The sequence below is a fragment of the Chelonoidis abingdonii genome, chromosome 26 (genome assembly GCF_003597395.2).
Source record: "Chelonoidis abingdonii isolate Lonesome George chromosome 26, CheloAbing_2.0, whole genome shotgun sequence".
In the NCBI taxonomy this organism is placed as follows: domain Eukaryota; kingdom Metazoa; phylum Chordata; order Testudines; family Testudinidae; genus Chelonoidis; species Chelonoidis abingdonii.
In genome coordinates, this window is record NC_133794.1 from 11,019,197 (window position 1) to 11,045,341 (window position 26,145).

The following is a 26,145-nucleotide window of genomic DNA, read 5'->3' on the forward strand; positions in this document are numbered from 1 at the left end:
AGGCGGCGGGGGGCTGGGGGGGGCAGCAGCGGGCGGCTCACGGGAGGAGGAGCAGGAGAGCCAGTGCCCCATCTGCCTGGGTGAGATCCAGAACGTAAAAACGCTGGAGAAGTGCAGGCACTCCTTCTGCGAGGCCTGCATCACGCGGGCGCTGCAGGTCAAGCGGGCCTGCCCCATGTGCGGGCGCTTCTACGGGCAGCTGGTGGGCAACCAGCCCGAGAACGGGCGCATGCTGGTGTCCAAGGACTCGAGCCTGCTGCTCCCCGGCTACGAGAAATACGGCACCATCATCATCCAGTACGTCTTCCCACCTGGCGTCCAAGGGGTGAGTCCCCCCTCGCCTCCGGCCTCAGATCTGCAGTCCCCTCTCCCCCCTAGCCTGGCTGCAGCGGGGGCCAGGGGGCTTGTTGAGGCAGTCAGCTGTGAGTGGGGTGTTCTGGCTCAGCTTCCCTGCCTCTGCCGGTGCCTGTCAACCCTGATCCACAGCCCCGGGCTTCCCACCCCCAGCCCTGCCGGTGCCCCTCACTCCCAACCCGCAGGACCTGCTAGCCCAGCCCTGGGCTTCCCCCCCTCCACTTCTGCCAGTGCCCTTCAGTCCCGACCCACAGCCCCTGCTCTCCAGCCCTGGGCTCCCCACACCACAGCCCTGCTGGTGCCCCTCACTCCCGACCCACAGCCCCTGCTTGCCCAGCCCAGGGCTTGCCACCTCCAGAGTTGCTGGTGCCCCTCAATCCCAACCCACAGCTCCCTGGCACCCCAGCCCTGGGCTCCTCACCCCAGCACTGCCGGTGCCCCTCAGCCCTGATCCACAGCCCCTGCTAGCCCAGCCCTGGGTTCCCCACACCCCAGCCCTGCCGGTGCCCCTCAATCCCAACCCACAGCCCCCTCCTAGCCCGGCCCTGGGCTCCTCCCAATCCCAGTGCCCCTCACTCCAGACCTGCAGCCCCTTCTAGCCCAGCCCTGGGCTCCCCCTGGCCAGCTCTGCCCGTGTCCCTCAATCCCAACCCACAGCCCCTGCTAGCCCAGCCCTGGGATCCCGCCCCCCAGCTCTGCCGGTGCCCCTCAATCCCAGACCCTGCTCTCCCAGTCCCATGTGCAGTGCCCCCACCCCCAGCTGTGTTGGCGCTTGGATGCCTCCCCGTTTCCTATCACCCCCCTTCCCAATTTGCTCATTTCCCCTCCGCTCTGGTAAATCTGGGTAGATCTAACTCCTCCCACAACCATCCGATCCCTGCCTTTGCCCCGGGGGCATGGCAGAGCCTTGGGCACAGCCCTGGCAGGGGGCGATGCTCGGGGACACCAGCCCTACCTTGTCCTGGCTCCTCTGGACTGCTGGTGCCCTGGGGCTCAGGGAGGCTGGGCACTGTGGAGGCTGGAAGCAGGTTGGCATTTGGGGGGCAGTGATCAGGGTTCATTTCTGCCTCGCCAGGCATGATGCCCCCTGAGCCGGGTGCAGGATCACCAGCCCCCAGGGTTCTGCAGAGACCAAGCCCCTAGCCGGAGCAACCCAGGGGGTTGTCTGATGCCCGCAGCGAGCACTGGAGGAGACTCCAGCCCGTGGGCAGCATCAGCCCTGCCTGGCAGCAGCATCTGTGCCAGGCTTCACAGCATCCCTGGGGTCTGATGGTCTCTCCCCACCCCCCTTACAGGTGGAGCATCCCAACCCTGGCGTGCGGTACCCGGGCACCACGCGAGTGGCCTACCTGCCCGACTGCCCGGAGGGAAACAAGGTGCTGGCTCTGTTCCGCAAGGCCTTTGACCAACGCCTGACCTTCACCATCGGCACCTCCATGACCACAGGCAGAGCCAACGTCATCACATGGAACGACATCCACCACAAAACCAACTGCACCGGGGGACCCCAGCTGTAGGCAGCTGCCGCCGCAGGGCTCACGGGCTGGGGGCCAGGGGTGGGGGGTGACCCGTCTGTGCTCCTGAGTGGGGCTCGACTGGCCCTGGAAACTCAGGGGGTGAGGGGCTCAGTACGGGGCACTGACCCCTGGCTGTCAGCACTGGCCTGGTGCTAGAGGGCTGTGTGCTGCGGGCAGTGAGATGGGGGTGCTCTCCCCATACTCCCAGTGCTGACCCTAATTCCGCAATGTGGTGCTAGGGGGCGCTGTGCTGCAGTGGGGGGGCTCGGCAGGGGGCGCCTTGCCCTGGCTGTTGGCGCCGACCCCACTGCCCGGCGCCGGGGGGCTCAGCGGGGGAGCACCCTGCCCTGGCTGTTGGCGCCGACCCCACTGCCCGGCGCCGGGGGGCTCAACGGGGGAGCACCCTGCCCTGGCTGTCAGTGCTGACCCCAGTGCCCGCCACCAGGGGGCACTGTGCTGTGTGCCAAGGCGCTTGTGACCCTGGCAGCTCCCAGGGCCGTTTCTTCATGAATTGGGACACGAACTACCCTGCGCCCTGGCCAAGTGCCCCCCAGACCCGGGAGGTGCCGGGATCCCCCTGTGCATGGCAGCGCACAGCTGAGCTGGCCAAGCCGGGGGCTGCTGCTGCGGACAGGGGCAGGAGGTGGGCTGGGGAGCTGTCCAGGTGGGGGTAGGGCTGTGCATGTCTGACGTCTCCCCTGTGTGTCTCCTAGATTCGGGTACCCCGACCCCACGTACCTCGCCAGGGTGCAGGAGGAGCTCCGAGCCAAAGGCCTCACTGAGGATTAACCCTTTCTCTGCTGCGGCTCCTGCTGTGGTGCCAGGGGGGCGACGCGGGGGGTGGCAGGACGACCCCACAGCGTCTCATGTCCAGCTGGGGCGGCCACGCATCCGTCATGCCAAGGTGCTTCGCTGTCTCCACCCTGGATTGCGGCTGAGGGCCCGGCGCTATCAGTGCCAGAGCCTCTCCCCACTGCCAATGCTCCTTGGAGGGGTGGGGGGGAGGGAAATGCGTGATGAGAGCGGGGTGTATGGAGAGGGTGGAGTGAGATTGTCTGTGTGAGAGAGAGAGAGATCAGGGGTTGTGTGTGCAGGGGGTGAGGGTAGTGTGGCTGTACCAGGTGGGTGGGGTCGGGGGTTGCGTGTGCAGGGGGTGAGGGTGGTGTGGCTGTACTGGGTGGGTGGGGTCAGGGGTTGTGTGTGCAGGGGGTGAGGGTGGTGTGGCTGTACTGGGCGGATGGGGTCGGGGGTTGCGTGTACAGGGGGTGAGGGTGGTGTGGCTGTGCCAGGTGGGTGGGGTTGGGGGTTGTGTGTGCAGGGGGTGAGGGTGGTGTGGCTGTACCTGGTGGGTGGGGTTGGGGGTTGTGTGTGCAGGGGGTGAGGGTGGTGTGGCTGTACTGGGCGGATGGGGTTGGGGGTTGCGTGTACAGGGGGTGAGGGTGGTGTGGCTGTGCCGGGCGGATGGGGTCGGGGGTTACGTGTGCAGGGGGTGAGGGTGGTGTGGCTGTACCGGGTGGGTGGGGTCAGGGGTTGTGTCTGGAGCGTGTGCACTGTGTGGGTGAGATCAGGGTGTGCACTTGCAGTGACTGTACGAGACGTGTGTAGGTGTAAGAGGGGCCTGGCTCACACACGACACCTCATTGCACCCCACCTGGCCCTGGGCCCAGCCGCCCTCCTCTCTGGTTCCTGCTGGGCCCCAGAGCACCAGAGCCGCTGCCGGCTGTGCACTGATTTCCGGAACTTTGTAATGACTCGGCCCTGCCAGGACGCCTGCCTCAGCACCCTCTGCCTGCCTGGGGACAAAGGCTCCCGCCAGGACCCGCCTCTCCTGTACATACCCCTCCAATCCCGATCCAGACTCTCTGCCGGGGCCTGGTCCTGGACGCGGCTACACCAGAGCCCGGTGCCGTCGTCTGGATCTGAACTCTGCTGACCGGCCTCCCCCAGCCATTGCCGCCGGCTCCACCCGCCCGGGCACTGCCAGTGGGCGGCACGGGGCCCTTCTGTTTCTTTTGCCTATTCTCAGCATGTGGCTGCGGGCATGCAGCGTGTACCGTGTGTGGTAGAGCCGATGCATCACGTTCTGTGAGCAGACTCCGCTCTCTGTCCTGTGTTAACCTTCCCCCCCCGCCCCCCCGCGCCCCGGCTGAGTGCCGTCCCAGGGAGGATGGGTCCCATGTCTCTCCACCGGGGAGGGGGGGTGTTGCTGGTTAAAAAAAGAGGAGAAACCGAGTCGTTCGGCCCCTGACCTGTCCTGGATTCTGTAGCTTTGGTTGAATAAAAGTATGCAACATGTCTGCAGCCCCCTTCCTGAGCCTGGTGGTGGGGGCCACGTGGGGAGGGCCTCTGCTGGGATTATTGGGGATAAGGTTGCCTGAGGGTGCCTGGTGCTGGCTTTCTGGGAGTCGCAGGGCTGCTATTATTGATGTGTATTACGGTAGCGCTGGGAGCCGCCGGCATGGCCCCACACTCACTGTGCTCAGCACTATACGTTATTTATTAGATGTATTACGGTAGCGCTTCACCCCAGCCATCGCCCTGCACTGTTTGTGCTAGGCGCTGTATGTTATCTATTAGGTGCATTACGGTAGCTCTGGGAGCCCCCGGCATGGCCCCACACCGTTTGTGCTTGGAGCTGTACACACAGGCAGGCCTGTCCCACGAGCCTCCAATCTCAGTACCAGACCAGAGAGCCTAGATGGGCACAGGAAACACAGCCAGCGCCCGCCCGTGTGATGGGCTCTGGCCTCCAGCAGGCTCAGCCAGCCGCATGGCTGCCCCCCTCCGCTCTGAGGGTCCCTTCTCACTCCTGTGTGCCCTGGGGCAGGATTTTCTCATTGTCCTGGGCCTATCTGGGGCCCTGGGAACCAACCGCTGCCCCCACGGGACACTCTGCACCCTCCCTTCAGGACTCTGCCCCGTGCCGACATCGGCCAGCCGAAGAGAGGATTTAAAAACCAGAGACTCTCCGAAAGGCCGGATGGGCTGAAATATCCATTCCCATGTTGAACGGTAATTGAGGGGCTTTCCTCTGTACCACAGAGATACGCCAGCCCTGCTGCCGAGCGCTCACAGGCTGAAGACACATGGGCTGGGAGGGGAAACTGAGGCTGACATGAGCTGTGGCTGCGCTGCCCTGGCACCACTGGGGCTGTGCCACTGGGGTGTCGATGCGTCACCGTAGGTAATCCAGCTCCCCGAGCAGTGGGAGCAAGGCTGGCAAGACCCAGCTTGCCTGTCGAGCTGAGCACGAGAACCCGAGTTCTCTGACTAGGCCTTGAATTCGGTGCCCAAAATCCAGACAAACCCACTCAGGCTGAGCTATTGCCCCGGTGGGCTCTGGCCTGGGTTGGAATCACCCCTCCTCTCCCCCAGCACCTGGGTAAGGCTGGGACCTCCGGCTCGAAGAAAAAGTGCAGCCACCCCTGCGGCTGCACCATGTTACACCAGGAGAAAAGGAAGCAGCAAGAGGGGATGCAACTAGGACACAGCCAGGAGTGGAACCCAGGAATCCTGGCTCTGAGCCACCCCTTCCCCCATGCTCTAACCACTGGACCCCACTCCCCTCCTGGAGCTGGGAATGGAACCCAGGAGTCCTGGCTCTTGAGCCCCCCTACTTCTAACCCACTGGACCCCACTCCCCTCCTGGAGCTGGGAATGGAACCCAGGAGTCCTGGCTCTGAGCCCTGCCCCCCCGCTAACCCACTGGACTCAACCCCACTCCCCTCCCCTCCCAGAGCTGGGAGCAGAATCCAGGAGTCCAGTGAGCCCATCCCTTGCTCTAACCATTCCACCCCACTCCCTCACCACAAACAGCATGTCTCAGATGGCTGCACTTCCCCCCCACCTTTGGTCAGGGGTTGGAACTCCCCCCACCCCCCAGGATGGCGAGATGTGGTGATGGAGCATCCGTCTCCTCCCCCACGGTGCCTGCAATGAACTCCCCCCATCCCAGCTGCGGGCTGGACTCCAGAGCCAGCTGGCCAGGGAGGAGGGGGGCCCCCCATCGGTCTCCAATGACGGGGAAATGGCCAAGTATGGGAAGGTGGTGGAGAAGCCCCTGGGAGGGGAAGGGGCTAAATATAGGCTGCTCCTGCTGCAGCCCTGGGGGGTTCGGGGTGTTTCTTCCCAGCCTTGCCTCAAGGACAGGCTCTGCTCCAGCACTGGCCAGGCCCCCGGGGAACCGTAGAGCAAACTTCTTCAGCTGCTCCTAGTGGTTAGAGCAGGGGGGCTGGGAGCCAGGATATCCGTGTTCTAGCCTCAGCTCTGGCCCTGAGCTGCTGCTCCTGCCTTTGGGCATGTCACCCTCCAGCTCTGTGCCTCAGTGTCCCCCCTGGGAGAACAGTACATTCCTCACACTGGTGCTGGGGCTTCGCGGGGGGCGGGATCCCCTGCCCCAAACCTCCTGGAGTCGGCTGCACCCGTGTGAGCCCAGGAGGATGAGGATCACTGGTTTAATAGACAACCCCAGCGGGCGGGCCAAGCTAGCCCGGGCCAGCTGACCCCTCCCTTGCTGGGCCTAGCTGGGCACCTCTGCCCACAGATCGGTGCCTGAGGGCACCTCAGCCCCACGGCACAGGCCCGGGTGCTAAGTTCCACCCCCTGTGCTTGGCCAGCTGGTCCCAGCCAGGTGAGGGTGGGGGGCAGATTCTGCACTGCCCAGCTGGGCTCATCCCACCTGTGGGGTGTCTGTGTGCTGATCTATACCCTCTTCCCTGACACGGGGGGGGGGGGGGGCACTGGCTGCTACCCCTTCCCCCGAATCCCTCTGTAAGCTCTGGGACCTCGCCCCCCGCTCCAATTCATGCCCCAGGGAGTGGAAGTGGCTGGAGACGGGAGCCCCGTTCACCTCACTCCCAGGCTCACCCCGGGGAGCTCCATGGTGGGGCACGGGCAGGGGGTTCAGCTCCGGCCCATTGCAGCCTGGGGTTTCGAGAGCTGGAGATGGCCATGCACGTGGCCCGGCACTGCGGCTCCTGCTCGCTGTGGGCCCCTGGCCTCGCCGCCTGTGCCCCTCACTCACACCCCGCTGCCCATTCGTCCCCCGCCGCGCCCTCCGGCCTGGGCCGAGCCCTGTCTGCCAGGGCCAAGCCCTGGGGACATGGAGTCCATTCCTCACACGTGTGCCCGGCCTGTCCGTCAGTCCATCCACCCTCACACACCCCCGTGTCTGTCCATCCGTCAGTCCATCCACCCCCACACACCCCCGTGTCTGTCCATCCGTCAGTCCATCCACCCTCACGCACCCCCGTGTCTGCCCGTCCGTCCATCCACCCCCACGCACCCCCGTGTCTGTCCGTCCGTCCGTCCATCCACCCCCACGCATCGCGTTTTACCTCGATCCGTCCGTCCGTCATCCACCCCACGACATCCCGTGTCTTGCCCGTCAGTCATCACACCCCCACACACCCCGTGTCTGCCCGTCCGTTCATCATCCACCCCCCGCACCCCCGTGTTCTTGTCCATCAGTCCATCCACTCCCCCACGCGAGCCCCGTGTCTAGGCCGTTCATTCCACCCACCCCCACGCTGCCCGCTGTGTCTGCCCGTCTAGTCTCTCCACCCGCACGCGCACTCGTTGTTGCCTTCGTCACATCACCCCACGCGCCACCGTGTCTGCCCGTCGGTCGCATCCACCCCCACGACCTTCCTGTGTCTGTTCCGTCGTCCATCCACCCACGCGCTTTGTGTCTGCCACGTCAGCTTCCATCACCCACGCGCGCCCGTGTGTCTGCCGATTCCTGTCATCACCCCCACGCGCCCCTGGTGATCTGTCCGTCGTCCATCCACCCAACGCGCCTGTGTCTGTCCTTTTGTCATCCACCCCCACACACCCGTGTCTGTCCGTTCGTCATCCACCCCAACATCGTGTCCGTCATCCATTCACCACCACCACAGCCTCCGAACTTCATTCCACCCCATTCATCACCCAACCCCACATACCCTCTCATCATCACCAACCCACCACACTACCCTCTCCGTCATCCCCAACCACATCCCCCACACCTGTCCCCCCAACCATCCCCCCACACCTGTGTCCATTCATCCACCCCCGTACCCCTCCAACCATCCATCCATCCCCACACCTCACTCCATCCATCCCCCCCACCCCGTGTCCATCCATCCATCTACCCACATGCACACACACCCATTCATCCATTCCCACACACCCATGTCCATCTGTCCTTCAATCCATCCACTCTCATACCCCTCCAACCATCCATCCACCACCACCCCAATTCATCCATCCATCCCCACACACTCCCTCTCTGTCCATCCATCCGTCTACCCACACACACACACTCCCCCATTCATCCATCTCCACACACTCATGTCCATCTGTCCATCCATCCATCCACCCCCATACCCCTCCAACCATCCTTCCTCCCACACACCCCAATTCATCCATCCATTCCCATACAGCCCCGTGTCCATCCATCCATTCATCCACCCCCATACCCCTCCAACCATCCATCGACCACCACCCCAATTCATCCATCCATCCCCACAGCCCCCCCTCTGTCCACGCATCCATCTCCCCATACCCCTGTGTCTATCCGTCCATCTACCCACACGCGCACACACACACATTCATCCATCTCCACACACTCATGTCCATCTGTCCGTCCATCCATCCATCCACTCCCATACCCCTCCAACCATCCTTCCTCCCACACACTCCAATTCATCCATCCATTCCCATACAGCCCCGTGTCCATCCATCCATTCATCCACCCCCATACCCCTCCAACCATCCATCGACCACCACTCCAATTCATCCATCCATCCATCCATCCATCCCCCACAGCTCTCTCCGTTCATCCATCTATCCCCACACAGTCCTCTGTCCGTCCACCCATCCATCCCCACACAACCCTGTGTCTGTTCATCCACCCCCACCCCTCTCTCCGTCCATCCATCCTCCCACACACTCCAGTTAATCTATCCATCCGCACACACTCCTGTGTCTGTCTGTCCGTCCATCCGTCCCCACACATCCCTCTGTCCATCCATCCACCCACACATGCCTCTGTCCGTCCAATCATCCATCCCCTCCACCCCTCTGTCCATCCATCCACCCCAACACACCTCTCCATCCATCCATCCACCCCCCCAACATGTCTGTCTGTCCGTCCATCCAATCATCCACACCCACTCCCCCTCCCTTTATCCATCTCCTCACACACCCGCTGCCCATCCAGCCGTCCCCACCCCCATCCACCTGCCCACACACCCCTCTATCCAGCTCTCCTCCCCCACACAGCATCTCTCCTTATCCAGACTCCTCTATCCCCTTAGACTCGCTAGCCATCCCTCCATCCCTTCCTCCCCATGTGGACGTACCCAGCTGGCACCAACCATGCGCCTCTGACCCTCTTCTAGCCATTTACACCCCCTCAAAGTGGTTCTAAGTCCCCTTTGTACTTGATGGGCCCTGAGGCCACCCAGGCATCGGGGGGGGGGGGGTGTTAAATGCCCCAGTGGCCTCTCGCCCCAGCCCAGCCTGCCCTGACTTTGGATCCCTTACCTTGCCCCATGGCTTGGCAGAAGCTGGCCTGAGGCAAATGAGGTTCAGGGGGGTTGATTTTAGCACCCGGGCCGCAGGGCAAGGCCAGCTGCCCCCAGCTGGGAGGGGAGGGCGATGGTGGAATGAATCCTTGGTTCAGTGAGGCAGGAGGGCTGGGGTGGGGGAGAGAAGGGCACTGCCAGGGGAGGATGGGGGTGAGGTTGACAGGGCTCCGCGGCAGACAAGTTGGCATTATAAATACTCAGCAGTGGCTATAAAAAGCTTTCTGCTTGCGGGTCGCTGACCGTGAGCTGGATGCCGATTGGCCAAGAAGGCCCTGGGGCAGTCTCCCGCCCAGCGGGCACGGTGCCACGGCCCAGAACCCTGGCTGGGCTCATCAGCTGAGCGGGGCCAGGCCCGGTTACCCCTTGGCTGGGAGGCTGCAAAGAGCACACTGGGCACTGCAAAACTGGGGCAGGGGCTCCCCTTGGAGCCAGGACTGGCCTCAGCACTGGGGGTGCTGGGCAGAGGGGTCTCCCCTCTGTCCCAGTCTGACCCCAGCTGCACCCAGCATGGTGGAAAATCAACACCCGCCTCCTTCCTGATGGTCCCAGGGACTAGGCCAAAGCCTCCTGCCTAAATCCCAGCTCAGGCTTACCTGGACATGCCAGGTTTCCTGGTCTAGCCTGTTCCTGTGGGGCTGTTCCTCCCCAGAGGCAGCTGCATTTTCAGCACTAGCCTTCCCCTCTGGGCGTGGCTGAGCCAGGGGAGGGCGCTGTCCCTGGGGCTGAGACAGCCCTGCTTCTGCACACCTAGCTTGGCAGGAGGGTGTGAGCGTGGGCAGGGTCAGCCCCCCACCTCCCCCAGCACAGGCCGCTGGGAGCACAGTAAATTATTCATGCTGCGCTGCAGTTCCTGGCTGGAAAGCTGCAGGCTCAGGCCTCCTGCGGCCCAGGAAGGAGCCAGCCAGGGGGCTTTGCTGCTGCCAGCCAGGAGACGCAGCCCAGGTGGGTTTGACTGCCTGGGTCCCTCTCCAGGGTCTAGTGGTCTTGGGGTGGGGAGGCCAGTGCAGGGGATGGGGGGACAGGGGCCTCTGTGGCTAACATCCCCATGGAGGGAGCAGCTTGTCAGCTCTAGCAGGGGGAGGAATCCAGCCTGAGCAACCCTACAATAACATACCAGCATGCTCAGCCCCAGGAGACCCTAAAAAACAAAGCAGCAGGCAGCGAGGGGGAGGTGAGTTCCCATGTGCTGAGTGTGTCCTACAGGAGCTGGGAGCTCAGGGCTCCCTCCAGGCTCATCCGGAGGAGGAGGGAGAAATTGGTACCTTGGGAGGGGGCGTGAGGGGTACAGCAGCAAACTGCCGGGGGGGGGCTGTGCAGGGGAGGAGGAAGCAGCAAGGGGCTCGGGGGAGGGGGGAAATGTGGCTGGCATGAATGAGAGGGACAGAGGACTGCAAAATGGGTGAGCGGGAACCTGTGTGTGGGGCCTGCATGGTGGGGGGGGGGGAAGTTGAGTTGTGATGGGGCCCGTGGGGCAGGGGGGGACAGGGAGCATAGTCCTTCTGTGCCAGTGGGGGTGGTGATGAGGGGCTGGGGTCCTGCATGCCGCAGGGGGTAGTTAGGAGGGGCAGGAGGAGGGAGGGCGCCTCTTCGTGGCGGGGCTGGGAGGGGCGTGGCAGGGAGCGGGATGGGGGAAGTCCTGCGTGGCGTGGGCGGGAAGGGGTGGGGGGCAGAAAGGTCCTGCGAGGTAGGGAGGGCAGGTAGGAGGTTGGGGGGAAGGTCCTTCGTGGGCGGGGCGGGGCGGGACGGGAGATGCGGGGGGATGGGGGAGGGGCTCTGGCTGTGGCTCCTCCGAGCTCGGCGCTCCAAAAAATGTGTTTTGACTTTGGAAAGTGGGAGAGAAATGGCAGGAAACGAAACGTCCCAGGGAGTCCCCGACCGTAATTACTGGGCTATAGGGGGCACGATGGCCCTGACTCTGGGGGAGCCCCGACCGTATATTACTGGGCTATAGGGCAGCGGGATGACCCTGACTCTAGGGGAGCCGCCGAACGTACTGGGCTATAGGGGGCAGCGGGATGGCCCTGACTCTGGGGGAGCCCCGACCGTAATTTCTGGGCTATAGGGGCAGCGGGATGGCCCTGACTCTGGGAGCCATGCCCTAGCCCAGACCGTATAGTAACTGGGCTATAGGGGCAGCGAGGATGGCCTGACTTAGGGGAGCCCCGACCATAATTACTGGCATCGTAGGGGCAGTGTGGTCTGGCCATGACTCTGGGGAGCCCCGCCGTAATTCTGGCTGTAGGCGTGGGCTGGCCAGTACTCGGGGACCCCAACTGTAATTGCTGGGCTGTAGGGGCAGTGGCGGCCCTGCTCTGGGGAGCCGCCGACCGACCGTGTATCACAGGGCTATGGGGAAAGGGAGCCAACTGGGGCTCTCTGCCCTGCAGCACTGCAGAAAATTTCTCTCTAGGGGCACTGTCAATGGCCTGTGTGCCTCTCCATATCCTGCCCCTCGCCCTCCACACCTCGCTGGCTCCTCACCTTGGCCTGGAACCAGCTCCCAATTTCCTAGGGGCCTCCCCTGCCCCAGTGAGGCCCAGGACACGTGCGGGGGCCAAGTCTGCAGCTCCCCTGAGGCACTGGAAGAGAGACCTTCCCAGCACCCGCCCCCTGGGCCTGGGCTGCGGTGGAGCTGGTCTCATGTGGGCTAGACTGAGCCAGATCGGGCCACCTGTGCTACCCTTTGCCCTCCCAGCCGGAAGCAACGATATACCCGCTGAGCAATGCTTCATTTGTGCCAAGGCCGGCCGTTGGTAGCCCCCGGCTCAGCTGGGTCCGGCGGTTCGTAGCCCCGGCTCAGCTTGGCCTGGTGATTTCTAGACCCTGCGTTTCTAGATCACGGGCCCCTCTTTCATTCCAAGGGCAGCCCTGCCGCTGAGCTCCCTCTGACTCTGAGTGTTGCCCTGGGGGTGGGTCTAAGCCCCCCGGCTCTCTCCCTGGGCTCTCCCAAGGTGGGGAGCAGATAGGGAGAGGCGGGAGATAAGGTGGTGGCAGGCCGGGGAGGGTAAGCAGCTTGTAGCGAGAAGTTATGGTAGCTGCGTGGTCGGAGCGGGGGCTGGGGCTGGGCGGGGGCCTCGGCGGAGCCACGCAGGATCCGTCGCTGTTAGCAATCCCGGCCACGCTCGGCTGGCACACGGGCAGGGTGCCCGCGGCTCCCCCGCGCCCATGCTGCCCCCAGATGCTCAAGCCTCGCGTTGGAGCAGGGAGCGCTTGGGCAGGTGAGGTGTGCTGTGAGGTGCCCCCGCGGCCGGATGAAGGCCCCCACTAAGTGCCAGCGGGGCGCACAGACCAGTGCATGCTAGGGGCCTATAGCGCCGATATTCTCTGACCTCAATGGCCCTCCCAGACAGCTCGGAGTAAGGGCCTGGAACGGATGGGCCGGGCCGGCAGCTCACATGGAGGATGTCATAACGCCCCCACATGACTCGTCTCATGCCACGCGGCACGCATGGGTGGCTCGGTTTGCAGGTGGATTCAGTAATACCATCTGGGCTCCCCTGTTGCGCTCGGGACTCCAGCCGACAAGGGGATGGTGCACACAGCAGGCCCAGTCCGGGGCTCTGTGCTGGAGAATAGTAGACTGGAAGAAGGTGTCTTAGGGCAACGAGGGATATCGCTCCTGTCTCTGAAGAGGCGGGTGGAGGAGTCTGTATGGGGTCACGGAGGTCTCTGCAGGGATCTTAGGGGGGCTGTGCAGGGCAGTGTTGGGGCTGTGCAGGGTGGCTGGGGGGGCAGTGGTGGGGTGGTAATTCGGAGAGGTCTCAGCATGGGGTCTTCGGGGTCTGTGTGGTGTGGTTTGGTGTGGGTGACTGGGGGGCCATGTTGGGGTAAATCAGGGGGGTCCTGCAGGTGGGAGTTCGGAGGCTGCTGTGCAGGAGGCAGGAGGACCCATGTGGGATGATATCGGGGGTGGTCCAGCAGCATGGGTCATTCATTTGACAGGGATATGCGTTGTTGGGGTGGGTGGCAGGGTGGCTGGGGGGGCTATTGTGGGAGCGTTCTCAGGGGGGGTCTCTGCAGGGGCAGTCGGGTGGCTGTGCAGGATGGCAGGGGGACCCATGTGGGGGTAATCAGGGGGGTCTCAGCAGGGTTCTTTGGGGGGCCTGTGTGGGGTGGTTGTGCAGGGTGGCTGGGGGGGCCATGTGGGGTAATCAGGGGGTCTCTGCAGGGGCAGTCGGGTGGGTTTGCAGGATGGCAGGGGGCCCATGTGGGGGTAATCAGGGGGGTCTCTTTAGGGGTGTTCGGGGGGGATGTGCGGGGCTGCTGTGCAGGGTGGCTGGGGGGCAATGCAAAAGGAATTACACAGGCCATGTGGGGCTGGCTGTGGGGTCTGGCAGGGATCACTAAGGGGGCTGTGCCCCCAGTGCTGGCACATGGGGCTGCGGACTTTTGCGGCCTTGATGCTGCTCCTCTCCGGCTCATGGGCTGTTTCCCGACTGTTGGGCAGAGGGATCCCGCCAGACTCCCTCTCCCCTTCCCCCTGGGCGGGTGCCCGGAGGCTTCATTCCTGTGTGTGTGTGAGTTTGGTTAGAGCAGAGCTTCAAGGGAGAGGCTGGACCCCCCCACCCCCAGCAAACAGGGTTCCTGGTGTGGGGCAGATACAGTCCCAGGGATGGGGGGTATAAATACCCCACCCTGCAGATCCTTCCCGCTGAGGCACTGCAGGCAGCCTGGTTTGTTAGTGTGGCGTCTCTCAACTGTGCATGTTATTTGTTATTGTAGGGTCTCTTGGGGGATCTGGGGGGTGCATGCTGGTCAGTTATTGTAGGGTCTCTCGGGGCTTGGGGGATGCATGCTGGTCAGTTATTGTAGGGTCTCTCAGGGGGCTTGGGGGGTGCATGCTGGTCAGTTATTGTAGGGTCCCTTGGGGGGGATTGGGGGGTGCATGCTGGTCAGTTATTGTAGGGTCCCTTGGGGGGATTGAGGGGTGCATGCTGGTCAGTTATTGTAGGGTCCCTTGGAGGGCTTGGGGGGTGCATGCTGGTCAGTTATTGTAGGGTCCCTTGGAGGGCTTGGGGGGTGCATGCTGGTCAGTTATTGTAGGGTCCCTTGGAGGGATTGGGGGGTGCATGCTGGTCAGTTATTGTAGGGTCCCTTGGGGGGATTGAGGGATGCATGCTGGTCAGTTATTGTAGGGTCCCTTGGGGGTATTGGGTGGTGCATGCTGGTCAGTTATTGTAGGGTGTCTCGGAGCACTGGGGCTGTGCCTGCTAGTTTGTTATCGTAGGGTTGCTCATGCGACATGGCAGGCGCTCCAGTGGCTACTGTATTAGCAGCGTTTTTAAACGTAACTCAAGAGGCGGAATCTCAAGCCAGGGACACCCCCACCTCTCCACATGTCGCTGACTCTCAGCCTGTCCCTCCGTGAGCATTCGGGGCTGGGGCTGAGGCTCAGGGGGCCACGTCTCAATTAGGGAGGAGCAGCGGCCAAAGGCGGGGGCTGCAGTGCAGGGAGTCTCGTCAGACAGGAGGGCTCTGCTCTGGGGGAGTTCACGGCCCCATCTCTGCCCGTCCCCAGATCAGCTGGCAACCCCTCCCCCCATCAGAGCAGCCCACAGCCCCCTGCCCTTCTCAGGGGGAGGGGTTGGAGTCTGGACCGTGCTCCAAACACATTTTTCTTTTAAAAATATCAGGAGACAAAGGGACAAACCTGCAATAACAAACCCGAGCGACCCTACAATAACAAACCTGAGCAACCCTACAATAACAAACCTGAGCATGACACCCAGCACTTAGAGACCCTACAATAACAAACTGGAGCATGAGACCCGGTGCCTAGAGACCCTACAATAACAAACCCAAGCAACCCTACAGTAACAAACCCGAGCATGACACCCAGTGCTATAGAAACCCTACAATAACAAACCTGAGCAACCCTACAATAACAAACCTGAGCATGACACCCAGCACTTAGAGACCCTACAATAACAAACCAGAGCAACCCTACAATAACAAACCCGAGCGACCCTACAATAACAAACCAGAGCATGACACCCGGTGCTATAGAAACCCTACAATAACAAACTGGAGCATGACACCCGGTCCCTAGAGACCCTACAATAACAAACCAGAGCAACCCTACAATAACAAAACAGAGTGATCGTACAATAACAAACCTGAGCATGACACCCAGCACTTAGAGACCCTACAATAACAAGCCCTTGTGTGGGTTGCAGTCCGACAGGAAACAAGCTCCTCTTTCTGCATCTGAGGGATCCAAGCGGGGACCCCTCCCTGGGCTGGCCCCAGCCTGGGGAGTCTCTGAGCAGGAAGCGGTGGCGGAGGGTGAGGAGTGATCAGTGACAGCGGCTGACACCCCCCAGCCCCGGTGAGGGTGCAAGGGGGGCTGGGTAGGGCCATGGCCGGTGCCAATGCCTTGGCTGCTCCAGCAGCGCCAGGAAACAAGTCAGCAAAGCCAGTGCCCAGGCTCTGCCTCCAGCTGTGAGGGAGGACGAGGGGGGACCCAGCATTGTTCTCCGGCATTGTTCTGCCTGTCCCTTCTCACTCCCTCCAACCTGTCTGTCCTTCCTTCCAGCTGCCGGATCTGTGCTCGGAGGGGCCGGGGGACGAGATGCGGCCGGAGCACGGCTACTCTGAGGCCCCTGCAGGGAATGGGGAGCCGCATGGCGGGGACCCCCAGAGTGGGCCAGGAGCACCGGGCCCCCCTGAGCCCCACGGCGTGAACCAGGCCCCAGACACCTGCCCCTCAGAAGAAGGTGAGGCCAGCTCTGGTCCCTCCGCGCCTGTCTGCCCCCTAGGTTTCTGGGGCCTTGGCCGGGGGCTTGTAGCTCGTGCTCAGAACCCCCCAGCTGTGTCCCCAAGGCTGTGACAGCCTGGAGCACGAATTAGCACCCTCTGAACCGGTCCCTGGGCTTCGCGCTGGCATGGGGAGGGATCGGGGCTGGGGTCTGGGGCTAGTGAGGGAGGGATTGGCCTGGGGGGCCCCAGAGAGCAGCTGAGACATGGGGGGGGGGGGGGGAGGGGGGGGGGGGGGAGGGGACAGCTGAGTAACAGGGGGGGGGGGGGCAGGAGCGGGGACTAGAGCCACCCCCGGTTCTGCTCCAGACAAATCAGCCCCTCCAGCCACATGTCCTGGAGTCAGCGGCCCCCCTCAGGGCCTTTTCGGGGGGAGTTTGCTGAGAGGCGCTGGGGGCTCTGTCCTGACACACGTCTGGAGAAATCCTGCGTCTGTCCCAAGTGGGGGAACAGCATGAGCCCCACCCCCCAGACCTTGGCCTGACCCACACACAAGGGACACTCAGGCCCCTTGGTCTGTGTAGCCCCAGCCTCCCCACTGAGCTGGCCAGTAAGGGGGCCGGCTGGTGCCGATGGTTTCCATGCTGTGGCTGCCCCCCCTCCGCAGGTTGAGCTGATCTCCCCTTCTGCAGGTTGAGCTGAGCCCCCCCACCCCAATTATTTCTCCTGGGGTCAATGAATTTGTCAATCCTGCCCCAGGGCCGGATGAGAGCTGGTGCCCCCTAGAGGGGAAAGGCCCCTTGCTCCATTCCTTGCCCCCTGTGCCAGCCAGTCTCATTCATGTGGTACATCCCAGCCCAGTGTGGGGCTGGCCCCACGGCTGCCTCACAGGCCCAGATGCCCTGGGAACGGCCCCGCAGCCAGCTCTGCTGGTCCCGACCCGCAGCCCCTGCCAGCCCAGTGACTGTCCCTTCCTGGTGCCCTCGGGCCAGTTGGCACAGACCCCCAGGAACAGGGGTACGTGGCTCGTGTGGGCCTGGGGGGCTGCTGGGCTGTCTGAGGCTGTCCCTCATCCCCAGAGGTGGCCCCAGAAATGGCAGAGCCGGTGCCAGGCTCTGGGCGGTGACTCAGGTGCTGGCTCCAGCCCCAGGCTGGGGGTGACGGGCAGCAGATGGCACTGCGGTGCGGGCAGATGGATGGCTCCCCCGCAGTGCACTTGTGGGGGGGCAGTGATTAATATTGGAGGGGCCGATCCAAACAACACAGGCCTCTTGCTCTGCTTTTCCCCCGAGGAGGAGGGTCCAATTGCACCTTTCAGCCCCCCCCCCCCTCCTTGGGGCTCAGTCCCCCTTGCTCTGGGGCAAAGGAGTCACTCCCTCCCCCATCACCCCTGAGGTGGGGAGATTTGGCCATTAGCCACAAGCTCCCCCCATCCCTGGCTGTGGCCTCCTCACTGGAGGAGGGGGGCAGGCAGCTGGGGCTGCCCCCACGTCCTGCCAGGCCTTGGCGAGGGCACAAACTGGGGCCCTCCCGGGACCCCCGGCTGCCCAGCGTCAGGTGCTCCCCGCTGCAGGTCTGTGCCTCTGCAGTCTGGCTGCAGCCTGGGCTGGGAAGAGCCCAAGCCCAAGGGAGCGAGGGATGGAGGCAGGAAGAGGGGGAGGGATGGAGGGATGGAGGCGGGGAAGGATGGAGGGATGGAGAGGGGGGAGGGAAAGCCCAGGCTCCTCCTCGCTGGCAGCTCAGTTCAGCCCCTGCCCAGCCCTGTTATTCCAGCGCTGAGTGTGCAGCGGGCAGGAACCTTGGGCCCCCCGGCTCCGTGCCCCAATTCCCGCCACCCACTGCCCCCCCCCCCGCCCAGTCTATGGCTGTCACCTCTCGGGCAGCGGGCGCCGGTGCCCAGCACGGCCGGGCAGCACCATGAAAGGGGGGCACCAGCAGGGCTGCTCCTGCCAACACTTGTTCCGCAAAGTCCTCGCCAAGTGCAGCTGCTGTGACGCCCGGGCGCGAGGTCAGTGACTCCCCTCCCCCAACACCCCGCTCCCCCCTTCACTGGGGCGCTGGCCCCTGCGGGCACCTCTCTGGGGTACGGGACAGCGGGCAGCAGCTGCCCCCAGTGCAGCCAGCTCAGCCTGTAGATGCCCCATGGCCTCGCCCCGCAGCCCGGTGCAGCTGCGCCAACAGGCGCATGGGGGGGCAGGCGAAGTTTGGACCAAGAGAGAAGGGCAGATTTAGAGCTGCGGGGGGGGGCTGAGGGGGAGAGGGGACTGGTGCATCTGTCAGGGTTAAGGGCTGGGTCCTGGGGTGGGTTGGTGTCTCTATGGTGGGAGTTTGTGGGCGGCCCAGGGTGTATCGGGAGGGGGAACCCCACAGTCTAGGGGAGGAGGGTGCGTGCTGTGCCCGGACTCCAACATCTGTCCTGACCATTCACCATCTGCCTGTGGGGCGCAGGGGGTGCCTGGCTCACCCGCAGCTCCACGCTTGACACAGGGGCCCTGCCCTGTCCCCCAGCCTGAGGTCTTGCTGACCTGGTGGGGAATGAACCCCCCACTCTGGCGCCGGTGGCCATTGTTCATTTCCCACTGTCTGCACTGGGGCAGCTGGGGGTTGGGGGGGCCTTGGTCCCTCCAGGGTGGGGGCAGAAAGGGGACCCTCAGTCTGTCTGTGCACCCCAGGCTCTTACTCCTTTGCTCCCTGTGGCCCAGCGCCCCCTCACCCTGCACCACAGCAGGAATTTGGCTCCTGCACCAGGACCGGGGATCTGCCCAGGGCTCAAGATGGGGCCCGGTGTCCCCATGAGCCCCACCTCGGCCTGGAGCCCAGACTGCACGGCAGTTCCAAGAAGGGCCAGTAGGAGGTGCCCTGTCTCAGCCGCTCAGTTCCACTGCTCTACCCATGCTGGGTGAGGGTCCTGCAGCATCCCCATCCCCCCCTTCTCTGGGGGGTGCTCTGTACTCAGGGGCAGCTCCTCTTCCCTGGGTTAAGGGGCATCAACAGAGCTGGGGGAGCCAAGGGCTGGTCAAGCTGGTGGCTGCGGGTCAGGATTGAGGGGCACTGGCAGAACTGGACGGTGCGGGGGAGTGTCCTGGGAGGCCAGGACTCCTGGGTTCTAGCCCCAGCTCTGTGTGGGAGTGAGGGCTAGTGGGTTAGAGCAGTGGGGGCTTGGGAGTCCAGGACTCCTGGGTTCTATCCCCAGCTCTGGAGGAGAGTGGGGGCTAGCGGGTTAGAGCAGTGGGGGCTGGGAGCCCAGGTCTCCTGGGTTCTAGCCCCAGCTCTGTGTGGGAGTGAGGGCTAGTGGGTTAGAGTAGTGGGGGCTGGGAGTCCAGGTCTCCTGGGTTCTATCCCCAGCTCTGGAGGGCAGGGGGGGCTAGTGGGTTAGAGCAATGGGGGCTGGGAGCCCAGGACTCCTGGGTTCTATCCCCAGCTCTGGAGGGGAGTGAGGGCTAGTGGATGAGAGCAGTGGGGGCTGGAAGCCCAGGACTCCTGGGTTCTATTCCCAGCTCTGTGGGGGAATGAAGGCTGGTGGATGAGAGCAGTGGGGGCTGGGAGCCTAGGACTCCTGGGTTCTATCCCCAGCTCTGGAGGGGAGTGGGGGCTAGTGGGTTAGAGCAGTGGGGGCTGGGAGTCCAGGACTCCTGGGTTCTATCCCCACCTCTGTGTGGGAGTGAGGGCTAGTGGATGAGAGCAGTGGGGGCTGGGAGCCCAGGACTCCTGGGTTCTAGCCCCAGGTTGTGGGTGGGGATATGACCACTCACCTGGAGGCACAGTGGTGGTGTTCATGGCCCCGAGCCCAGGGGATCCTCTCTGGGAGCTGCAGCCCATTGCTTTCTCTCTCGAGAGTGCCCCCAAGCTGGCCAGCCTGAGGGCAACGCGGGCTGATAGGGTGCGGTGCAGACCAGCTGCCCCTAGTGCCAGGACCTCTGCCCCTTCTCCGCAGGCCTGGGTCACTGGTGGTGGCAGGGGGATGTCCCAGTGCCAGGAATCATGGGGAGGGTCTCGGTGCCAGAGGGTGTCCTGGGTTGGTGTTGGGGGCTGGACAGGCTGTAGGGGTGCTGGGGACCCAGTGTGGGGGGAGGGGGCACCTGCCAAGCTGCCAGGAGAGAGCCGCTCTCCGGTCACCAGCCTGCACACTGCCACATCCACGTCCCCTGGCCCCCAATACCCACCGACCTCAACCCCCACCTGGTGCTCAACTGGCTGCCCCAAGCGGGGCTTTCACCTGCATAATGGTAGAGAATTAGATGAGAGCAGAGAGGGGCCTGCTCTCAGCCCAGGACTCCTGGGTTCTATCCCCAGCTCCGGGAGAGGGGTGGGGCTCTGCTCGGTGTATGGGTACCCTAATCCTTGCCTGGGGTTCACATTCTGTCTTGTCCCCACCCCCCAGATGCACCCAGCGCAGCAGACCCCTCCCCCGTTCAGGCTTCAGGGTCCCCTCAGAATGCTGTGTTATTGTAGGGTCTTTCTGGGGTTATGTGGCTGTACCCAGACTGGTGTGTTATTGTAGGTTCTTTCTGGGGTTACGTGGTGGTACCCAGACTGGTGTGTTATTGTAGGTTCTTTCTGGGGTTACGTGGTGGTACCCAGACTGGTGTGTTATTGTAGGGTCTTTTACGCACGTAACCCAGAAAGACCTTCAATACAACCAGTCGGGTGACACAACAACTCCAGAAGTACCCTACATATACACACCAGTCTGGGTCAGTCACATCACCCAGAAAACGCCTACACAACACACGAGTCTGGGTCAGCAGCAACTCCACAAACCCTACAATCCACCATTCGGGTACGTCGAGCATACTCCCATAAGACCCACATACTACCAGTCTGGGTACATCCCAATAACCAAAAGACCCACAAGCAGACACATCAGTCCTGGGGTAAAAACCAGTTCATGCACTCCACAAAGACCCTACAATAAACACCAGTCTGGTACAGTCACATAACTCACAAAGAACCTACAGTAAACACCAGTCTGGATACAGCACATAACTACAAAGACCCTAAATAAACCCATCTGGTACCACAAACGTACCCCATAAAGAACCTACAATAACACATCTGGTACCACCACGTACCCAGAAGAACTACAAATATACACCAGTCTGGTACAGACAATAACCCAGAAAGACCTCAATAACACAGCATTCTGAGGGACCTGAAGCTGAACGGGGGAGGGTCTGCTGCGCTGGTGATCTGGGGTGGGACAAGAACGAATAGTGAACCCAGCAAGTTAGGGTACCCTATACCGGCAGAGCCACCTCTCCGGAGCTGGGGATAGAACCAGGAGACCTGGGTGAAGAGGGTCCCTCTCTGCTCTCATCTAATTCTCTACATTATGCAGGTATAAGCCCGCTTGGGGCAGCAGTTGAGCACCAGGGGGGGTTGAGGTCGGGGTATTGGGCCAGGGGACGTGGATGTGAGTGTGAGGCGTGTGACCGGAGACGCGCTCTCTGGCAGTTGGCGCAGTGCCCTCCCCACACTGGGTCAGCACCACAGCTGTTCCACCCAACACGATCCCAGACCTCGTGCACCGAGACCTCCCCATGATTCTGCACTGGACATCCCCCTCACACCAGTGACCCAGGCCTGGCGGGAAGGGGCAAGAGGTCCTGGCCTAGGGGCAGCTGTCTGCACCGCACCTATCAGCCGTTGCCCTAGGCTGCAGCCTTGGGGGCACTCTCGAGAGAGAAGCAATGGGTGCAGCTCCAGAGAGGATCCCTGGGCTCGGGCCATGACAATGAGGCAACTGTGCTCCAGGAGAGTGGGTCATATCCCACACACATGGGGCTGAACCCGGAGTCTGGGCCCACGCCCATGGCTCTCATACCATAGTACTCCACAAAGAGGTGGGGATAGAACCGGAGTCCTGGACTCGCAGCCCCACTGCTCTAACACAGCTCCACCCCTCCTCCAGAGCTGGGATAGAATCGGAGTCTATGGCGCTCCAAGCCCACCTGCTCATCAGCCAACACCTTGCTCCAGATCACAGAGACGTGGAAATATAAAACGCGAGGTCCGGAGTGAGGGCTAGGTGGGGCTTTGAGAGCAGCAGCTGGGGCGCCACTGGTACGTCATCGATACTAGCCTCACTCTCTGGGTTTCCCCTTAATTCAGAGTCGGGAGCAACCAGTGCAGTCCGTGGGGGGCTTAAATCGAGCCAATTGACGCTAATCCCATGGTGAGGACTCACGCAGGCGGCGGGCTGGAGCCCCTAGATCCCTTCAGCGAGTGGGGATCTGGGAGAGTACCTCAGGAGATACCTTCCGACTCCCCAAGGCTCTGGACGGGCAGTGGGCCGGGCAGTGGGCTATTACTTTAGCAGTGGGGGTGGGAGTCTACAACGCACAGACTCCGGGCTACTAGCTCTCTCGTCCACTCCTCCACACGTGTGAGCTGGAGCTAGTAGTACCAGGCGCATAGGGTCGGGGGAGGATACTGAGAGCAGTCGCAGACCCACTGCGGGGTACACCGTAGCCCACTCCTCTCAGAGTGGACTATTGAACCAGGAGTCGGGCGAACGCCAGTAGCCCACATGGGCTCTAACACTACTAAGCCCCTCACTCCCACCAGGCAGGCAGCGGTGGGGCTAGGAACCCAGGAGATCTGCGCACCGTATTCCAGAAAACGCCCCGACTGTCGTTTCTCGCGTGCCAACCTCAAGATAACTGCACACGCAGGACACGCCAAACGCGGGTGACCCGCTAGCCGGTGGGCCTCCACCAGACTGCTCCTGTTGTGCACTTTACCCAGAGGAGAAGGAGCTGCCCTGATCCAGGCACCCAGAGGAAGCGGGGGGAGTGGGCATGCTGCAGGGAAACCTCACCAGCAGGTCAGAGCAATGGAACTGAAAGCGCTGAGACAGCGCACCATAATAGCTGGCCCTGTCGTGAAGCGTGCTCTGGAGCTCCAGCGGCAGAGGGGGCTATAGGGGACACATGGCGCGGCCCATCTGTGACGACCTGCGCGATCCCCAAGGGATTCCGCCCTTTCACATCCTACTACCCACACCCCAACCAACCCCTGGGTGGCGGAAGAAATATGCTGTGGTGGCAGGGTGAGGGCCCTGCGCCAAGGAGCAAGAGTAAAGCCATGGGTGACAGACAGACATGAGGGAAAAAAAACCCCCACCACTCCACCCTTACCTAGCACACACCAACCCCGTGCGAAGGAGATCAAGGTCCCGCACCCCCAGCTGACCCGAGTCGATAAAATGGAGACTCGCACAATGGCAGGGCAGAGTGGGGGCTATCATTCCGCCACACAGGTCAGACAATACCTCAGGCTGGGGGACTAGGCAGGCCACGTGTAAGACGTGGAGCTCGGGTGAGCCGCACCCAGCGGCTGCACAGACAGGCAGAATTGGGGAAGTGGTCGCGAGTGTTGACGTCCGGCACAGCAGAAGCGCATACTCATAGACTGTTGGGGTTACCATCGGGATCACACTTGAGGCAAGCACACAGCGACCGCATGAAGAGACAACCAAACCACCAAGGCCACCGCCCTTAATTCACTGCACAGATGCACAGGTTCCCCATCTACCCCTCAGCCCACACCCGGAACAGTAGGCTCTGAAATCGCCCGCTCCTCTTGGTCAGGAAACTGGTCGCACTGCCCAGACATGAGATCTGTATGGCGCAGTGGCACCGGGCTGCGAGGCGAGGACCACTAGGGGGCATGCTACATATGGGCTAGGGCTGGCAGGTTGCACGGGGTACAGACGGCGAGCTGCTGACTCGAGCCGCTGAGCACCGGGTAATCCCCAGGAGAGGTGCCCAGCAGGGGCGAGCGCCCAGTGAAGGGGAAGGGGGTTCGTTGCGGAGGGGAGTCACTGACCGTCGACGCGCCGCGAGCGGCACAGCGCGTGCACTTAGGCGAGGACTTTGCGGCAAGTGGTGGAGGGAGCAAGGCTGCTGGTGCCTACCTCTTCATGGTGCTCAGAAGCGCGTAGCTGGGGGCAAACGGCGGCCGGCTGCCCGAGAGGTGAGCAGCCGGGATAGACGTTGGGCTTCGGGGGAGGGGGCCAAGTGAGCTGTGCGGAGGTATGGGGCCGGAAGCCCGGGGCCTGTCGGCTCCAGCTGCACCCTCAAGAGCTGGAATAACCAGGGCTGGGAAGGGCCTAGAATCTGAGCTGTAGCGAGGAGGACCTGGGCTTTCCGGTCACCTCTCATCCTCCTCTTTCTGCCGCTCCATGCCTCTCATTTCCATCCCTGACTTCATGCATCCCCAGTACGCTCGTGGTACTCTGGGGCAACTTCCTCAAGCCCATGCAAGCGAGAAGTTTTACTGCGATGGCAAAGACGTGCCAGCGGAGCACTGACGCGAGGCAGATCGCCCGTGATGGGCCCAGTTGTAGTTCTCTGTAGGGGCAAGGCCTGCAAGGACGGTGCGTTGTGCAGGTCTCGGTGTCGTGCTGTCACTCCAGAAGTCGAGGAGCCTAGAGCAGGGATGGGGGAGATTTGTGGCTTAGAGTGGCCATAACTCTCCCCTCAGTTGATGGAGTGGAGTGCAGCTCTGGCTTTGCCAGAGTCAAGGGGGTACTGAGCCCCAAGACCGAGGGGGGCTTGTAAAGGTGACAATCTGGACCTCTCCTCGGGGGAAAGAGAGTAGCAAGAGTCTCCGGTGTTGTTCTGGATCAGGGACCCTCCAATTAATCCTGCTGGCGCCCACCACAGAGAGGGTCTGCGCGCGCGCAGCGCAGTACATCGACCCGCACGGCAGTGCATCTGCTGCCCGTCACCCAGTCTGGGCTGGAGCAGCACCTGAGTCACGCCCAGGCCTGCGCACGCTCTGCATTTAATGGACACCTGCGAGGGGGATGACAGAGACAGCGCATCATGTACGCCAGCAGCCCAGGCCCACACGGAGGCGTCTGGCTCGAGGAGATCGGTGCCATCGCCCGAAAGGCGCCAGGAATGTGACTAAGTTCTATAGGGTCTTGGCGGGAGGGGCTTGCGGGTGCGGGACGCTAGAGAGCTGGCTTGCGCGGGCCGGTCTCGAGGGACGACGGGGATTCTGGCTGGGGCAAGGCAGGACGTTCAGGCGGCCACGCCCACTCTGGGCGGATGTACAATGTGGAGATGTGGAATGCTGGTGGTCACTAGGGGGCAAGGATCAGGGGGCAACCGGGGCCCTACGCCTAGGCGGCGTCACCAAGGCCGGGTCATCGGCCCTGGGCTTAGATGCAAAGTTCATGACCAGTGAGAATAAGTTTGGGTGGGGGGCTGGAGCGTCAAGCTGGCGGAGAGGGGATCAGCTTCGAACTGTCGCAGGGGCAGCCCACAAGATGGAGATACCGATCGCGCCACCGCAGCCACTTACCTGCCAGTCAGCATGCCGAGGAGGCTGAGGGCTCAGAAGACCAACGCCAGAGTGTCCCTGTGCGTGGGTCGCCAAGTGTCTGGGAGGGTCGGGCCTATGCCGTCGCCCCGCACTTGGGAAGAGCCAGATTTCTCCAGAAGTCGTGTCCAGGACCCGGCCTCTCGGCAGCCGCGCGCAAGCACACTCCCTCGAAAGGCCCTGAGGGGGCGCATGACTCAGGACATGTGGCGCCGCAGGGGCTGCATCTTGTCCTGGTGATGGAGACCGGGCGGATGGCCTCTAGTACATACTGCACGCCCCTCCATGTTCAGCTGCTCTCTGGCCCAGCAATCCTCCGCTTCCTACCCAGTGACCACCAGCCCGATCCTCCACATGCCAGCCGAGAGCCACGCAGGGACGGTTGGGGTGTCGCGGAATACGCCGCTCCAGGCTTGCGTCACCGACTGTGGACACAGCAGGGGGGTGCTGATTGCACGAGTAAGACAGCTCCGCGCGGACAGACGAGCCCCAGACACAGGGGCAGAAACCTAGGGGGCGCACACCCGTGGGAGGGACCAGAGCTGGCCTCACTTCTGTCTGAGGGCGGTGTATCTGGGCTGGTTCTCACAGCGGGGCCAGGGGGCCGGTGCTCCGCCCTCTGGGTCGGCACTGGCGGCTCCATCAATGAAGGCGCAGGTAAGTCGCTCGCAGGC

The 26,145-nt window shown here is 62.9% G+C and overlaps 3 protein-coding genes across 4 annotated transcripts in view; 2 read left to right on the forward strand and 1 right to left on the reverse strand.

Moving 5' to 3' along the window:
• DTX3 (deltex E3 ubiquitin ligase 3) overlaps positions 1–2,921 on the forward strand; it is a 9,322-nt gene extending 6,401 nt beyond the window's left edge. Inside the window, exons 4-6 of the mRNA XM_032770105.2 lie at positions 1–325; positions 1,650–1,867; positions 2,585–2,921. Of these exons, the coding sequence (XP_032625996.1) occupies positions 1–325; positions 1,650–1,867; positions 2,585–2,660 (619 nt within the window). The 3' untranslated portion in view covers positions 2,661–2,921. The remainder of the gene's footprint in view (positions 326–1,649; positions 1,868–2,584) is intronic.
• The window catches only part of DCTN2 (dynactin subunit 2), a 350,710-nt gene that overhangs the window by 96,085 nt on the left and 228,480 nt on the right, over positions 1–26,145 (reverse strand). The window lies entirely within an intron of this gene.
• ARHGEF25 (Rho guanine nucleotide exchange factor 25) overlaps positions 5,042–26,145 on the forward strand; it is a 49,114-nt gene continuing 28,010 nt past the window's right edge. The window contains exons 1-3 of the mRNA XM_075061250.1: positions 5,042–5,051; positions 10,290–10,384; positions 15,978–16,158. Of these exons, the coding sequence (XP_074917351.1) occupies positions 5,042–5,051; positions 10,290–10,384; positions 15,978–16,158 (286 nt within the window). The remainder of the gene's footprint in view (positions 5,052–10,289; positions 10,385–15,977; positions 16,159–26,145) is intronic.